The sequence below is a fragment of the Montipora foliosa genome, chromosome 11 (assembly GCF_036669935.1).
Source record: "Montipora foliosa isolate CH-2021 chromosome 11, ASM3666993v2, whole genome shotgun sequence".
NCBI classification, from domain to species: domain Eukaryota; kingdom Metazoa; phylum Cnidaria; class Anthozoa; order Scleractinia; family Acroporidae; genus Montipora; species Montipora foliosa.
The window spans coordinates 11,400,258-11,405,257 of NC_090879.1; the positions used below are offsets into that span (position 1 = coordinate 11,400,258).

At 40.9% G+C, this 5,000-nt stretch overlaps 2 protein-coding genes across 2 annotated transcripts in view; one reads left to right on the forward strand and one right to left on the reverse strand.

Annotated features, from left to right (window-relative positions):
• The window catches only part of LOC137977683 (voltage-dependent calcium channel subunit alpha-2/delta-1-like), a 45,275-nt gene that overhangs the window by 17,573 nt on the left and 22,702 nt on the right, over positions 1–5,000 (forward strand). The window contains exons 7-8 of the mRNA XM_068824981.1: positions 1,428–1,690; positions 2,508–2,652. Of these exons, the coding sequence (XP_068681082.1) occupies positions 1,428–1,690; positions 2,508–2,652 (408 nt within the window). The remainder of the gene's footprint in view (positions 1–1,427; positions 1,691–2,507; positions 2,653–5,000) is intronic.
• The window catches only part of LOC137977686 (prostaglandin E2 receptor EP4 subtype-like), a 6,973-nt gene continuing 5,071 nt past the window's right edge, over positions 3,099–5,000 (reverse strand). Inside the window, exons 2-3 of the mRNA XM_068824985.1 lie at positions 3,930–4,132; positions 3,099–3,366 (exon numbers count right to left, since the gene is read on the reverse strand). Coding sequence (XP_068681086.1) covers positions 3,228–3,366; positions 3,930–4,132 — 342 coding nt within the window. The 3' untranslated portion in view covers positions 3,099–3,227. The remainder of the gene's footprint in view (positions 3,367–3,929; positions 4,133–5,000) is intronic.

Consider the following 5,000-nt stretch of genomic DNA (forward strand, 5'->3'; position numbering starts at 1 on the left):
ATAATGCGTTTTTCAAGTGCGGCGCGATTATTTGTCCCAGTTTCACCAGTATTATTAAAAACTAGATCATTGGATAATGCAGTTCTTGTGTTTTGATTGGCTTAGCCATCATTGTATATTTAGCAGTTTAGCAATCGTGAATATCCACCACTAGCCTCCGACACTAAGCTGAATAGTTTTTGTTTTAGTATAGAGCGAGTTTCAATCGAGTGTCGTAAAACCAAAACCAAAGTAATTACTTTGGCCAGTAAACCAATCAAAATTCGAAATAATTACACGTAGCCTACACAAAGCGCGGGAAAATGTGCACGCGCGAGTCACAATTGGTTTTGGTTTCATTTCTGATTGGTGGAAAAGTGGCGCGAGAACTTTGAACCAATCACTGAGTGAAGTAATGCAAAACCAAAGCAATTCGCTATAATTACTATCGACACTCAATTGAAAATCGCTCTATACTAAAACAGTGAGATAATATAGCACAAAAAGATGATTTTATTCATTTATTCCTGAAAAGATTACAACATTTTCGGGCGCAAATTCCGCGCGAATTGCTCGGAGGTGAATAGCTAGGAATTATCCTGCGAAATCGCGCGGAATATGGCCTAATACTTAGCCGACGAGGCCGTAGGCCGAGTTGGCTAAAATCAGGCGATATTCCGCGAGATTGAGCAGGATAATTGTTTTATTATTCAAAACATTGATGACAAAGCACAATTTTCTACGTTTATTGGGAAAAAAAGCTGGGAAAACTACCATTTTTGTCCGCGACACACAAAATTTACGTATATTTAACAATTATTCCATGAGCGCGCGTTGGATATGAGATGATAGATAGCCAACGAGGTGCGTAGCGCCGAGTTGGCTATAATCATCTCATATCCAACAAGCGCGAGTGGAATAATTGTTTTATTAAAAACGCCCCCAAAATATAGAAAACTAGACTACAATAAAAATAAAAAGGCCCAAAAAATCACGCATATACTTGCCGTGTTTGTAGATCATGGTATAATGGCTCATAACCCATGATGGCTTAGCCAATCAAAACTCTCGAATTGCATTATTCAATGATCCAGTTTTTAATAACAAAGGATATCCGGAGTTTGAGTAGCCAGTCCGCGCGCGTTCAACGCTATCCACTGTTTTAATATGTACTAAGAGCAATTAAACCATGCTCTCTCTACAAATATCAGTAACTGCACGCATCAGTTCACTTGTATTTACAAAATAAAGTAGGGAAGTGATATCCATAAAACAATTATTCAACTCCCGCTTGTTGGATATGGGATGATTATGGTAGCCAACTCGGCGCTATGCGCCTCGTTTACTATCTCATATCCAACACGCGCTCGTGGAATCATTGTTAAGCATTCTTGTTGTCTAATATATTGGGTACATGGCGCGATCGATCCATTTTTGCATCCCCTCAGGCTCGCATCTTTTCATATCTGACATCCGACAATGGCACTGGGGAAGAATTTCCTGGCAAGCTTTCTTGCGATAATCAAGGTTACATGAAGAAACTTACGAGTGATGAGAACATAATATCTCAGATGCAGGATTATTACAGCTTCCTCGCGTCAAATACTATCAGCGTCAGCAATGTCACATGGACATCTCCTTACCTTGATGCTTCGGGCTTGGGACTCATGGTCACGGTAGCGATGCCTGTTATTAGTAAAGTCACAAACAAGTAAGTAGTTGTTGCGTTACATTTGCGCGACTCTCGGATGTAACATCGGAAATTCTTCATTTTCTCCCAGATTAAAAATTAGCTCATCAAGGCCTCGTGTGGTCAAGTAAGAGAAGTCAAAAGGCGGTGTTATTGTTTTGGTGAAAGACAGTGTATTGACCCAAGGGCCATTGCCCTAAGGCCTCTCTTTTTTTCTAAGGTTGTTTTTTTGATAAAACGTTGACCTGTTGTCTTTCTTCCCCAAGTTGTCGAAGACGGACAGTGATTGACTGAATCCCGGGTCATTTGTGCTCACGACCCTCACGTAGTCATGATGTTTAAACCATGTTGTTATACCTCCCAACTCAAATACGTTTTCCGATAGGAGGAGAACGTGTCACGTGTCATGGGTCAAACCTCAATAACTCCCTAGGGAGAACAAAACTCACTAACTCCCTACGGAAACAACGACTTGAACTTTAGACTCGCACGTAATCAGGTCGTGCACCTTTGAAACGTAACAGCGGCAAATTTAGTGTAAAAATCCGTGTATTGTTCTATTTCGACTTGGGAGGTATAACAAAACACTTAATGACTGGCCCCACGAGAAATAGTGAGTTTTGTTTCCCCTCGACCCATGGAAGGCCTCGGGGAAACAAAATTCACTGTTTCCTTTGAGGCCAGTCATTAAATGCTTATTGACGCCACAAACAACACGGATGTTCTAGTGAATCAATAATCCCGAAATATTGGCAGTTCTTTGAAAGTTGGGGAGGAAATTATAAGGTGTGGTCCTCTTAACGCTTCACCTGTGTCCTTCTTCTTTCTTTTACCACAGAACAATTGGTGTGGTTGGAATCGATGCTACTCTAGAGGAGATAGAGAATATCCTGTTAAATGACCGCTGGGGTTCAGTCTACGCTTTCTTGGTCAATGAAGATGGAGAGGCCATCTTTCACCCGCTGTTACGACCGAGTACCGAGGTGAGAGATCTAAATTATTTCTTTTCTTTTACGGCAACCTCAGACTGAAAGGGACCCAATTTGAGATTACCCTCATTTCTTCACGACGTTGAGACGTGTTTGCATTTGACCTTTCGATCAGTAGTTTAAATGCTTCAGCTTTAGGCCGAATGCAGTAATCTCACGGATGTTTGCGCATGAACGAAATAAGATGATAAAATCGGAAGGTTCAGTGACCAGCTCGGAAATTTTCTGCGTGCACGGACCCAGTGTCTCTACGTAGTAAAATGTACGTTTATCAAGGAAGTAAATGCTAATACAAATACACCAATATCACTTGACAGTGCAAGCTATTAAGAAAGAAAAAAGTTATAAATGTATAAGTCCGTACTCTTATCGATTAATCTGCGTGTAAGAAGCACTTCCGAAAGTGTAATACAATATAGACTGAAGTCATTGATGTCCAATCCACAGCCGTATTCGGAATGTAGCTCATGGTTTAATTTTCAAAATTGCACTTCTGTGTGTACAGTATTCTGAATTGATCGTTGACAGGGTAACTGTATTATTTTCTAAGGACATCAATGTTCTGACTTTCATGGTTTTGAATGCGAATTGCCTGCGGGATGCGAAAATGTTCTTTGCAATGTCTCTCGTAAGTCGTTCAGCTGTTGTTCATCGCTCATCGTGAAACAGAAGGCTTGTAAACTGGCTGATGATATACTAGGATGAAGACTGAAATGAAAACGGAAAGGAGTTACAAACAGCCATGGCAGCACAATTATTATGAAACGTACTCCTAAGTATAATCTTCGAGAATACCACTACCAGCCCCCTATATTTTCCATAATATATTTTCAGTCGCTGGCCTAAAAATCGTTGCTGAATTTATAGCGCCCATAGAAAGCTCTGTCTTTCTCTATTTAAGGCAGGAGCTCATTAAGAGGAGCCTCTATCTCCCATACTTGGCCTCGGAGTCAACCCTTTCCCGAGTAGATTTATTTATAGAACACCTCCCTTGGGCAGGAGCTCATTAATGAGCTCCTGCCTTGGGAGATTCAGCACGCTCACTGTTGTAAAAGCCAATCAAAACAGAGCTATCTCAGCGTCAAGGGAATTATGATACTTTTCGCGGGAAAAACCAGTTCCTAGAAATAAATTTACTCGGGAAAGGGTTGACTCGAGGAATTAGAGGAGATAGAGGCTCCTCTTGATGAGCTCCTGGTTAAGGTTGATATCCTACAATTCCTCATCACAACTTCAGGTTTGAGGTTGTATTACGCTTGACATTTTCTTACCTCGTATTGGCCATTGGCGCGACTCGATTTCCTCTGCTGTTACATCTGCACGTGAGCATCATCTTAAGCACTTTACGGTATTGCTTTCTCATTAGAACATACATAAATGGATCAGCTATGAGGTTTAATAGAAGAAGACAGCATACTATGAGGTCAGCGGAGCTGTTTTGCCAGTCGTAGAAAGCATTTCCGATGAGACGGACCTAAGAAGGAAAATATTAATCTAAAGAAATCGGACGTGGATTGTTTGCTATCAACTTCGGCTTCAGCTTCAGCCACTTGCCACATTCCCTTTCCTTTCTTTTGCCCGGGAGAGGCTAGGAAACGAGTTTGGCGCGAGTTCCCTCTCCCCATTCTCCCTTCGGTTGATTAGCTACAATCTTGGACAAATTAAATGGAAAATTGAGACCACCCCTCCCCCCAAAATCAGTGATGGGAAAATGGCGCGTTTTGGCCTTCACGCGGCTTCATCCTTGATTTTGGGGGGGGGGGGGGGGGGGGAAGGGGGCATTTCTGTTCCATTTTATTCTGTCCAAGATTGTAGTGTGCTTGGCTGAGTTTGGCAACTCTTCCTGAAGGCTGTCGAATTTGAATGATGTAACCACAATTTTTTTAATTGTCCAACCCATGAATACTTATTTTTCAGGGCAAAGTCTATTCCCCGGTTTGTGTGCTGTTTCTATGTAAAACAATAAAAACTACAGGTGCTCAGTTTGAAAACGTTCTAGTGAAAACTTCAAGTTTGCAGACATGAGATTGAAATCGTTCATAGGTTAGGCCCTTTCTTCAATTATTTTCTGCCAAAATTTCAAAGATTAAGGATCTACGATATTTTTCTTTAAATTAGCGGAAGACAAGGATTCGGACGTCTTTTTTTCGTATGAAGTATACTCCAATAATTATATAATTTATATAATTTAGAATATTTGCTATTAATCGTTTTGAACGACATTCCATAGACGAGTTCACGCTCTTGATTGCATCATGGGTAATCAGGGCAACATGGCGGGAATTTCAAAGGTTTGTATGGAAATTCAAAGCAAAAGATACTGTACGTGACTCTACTTTATA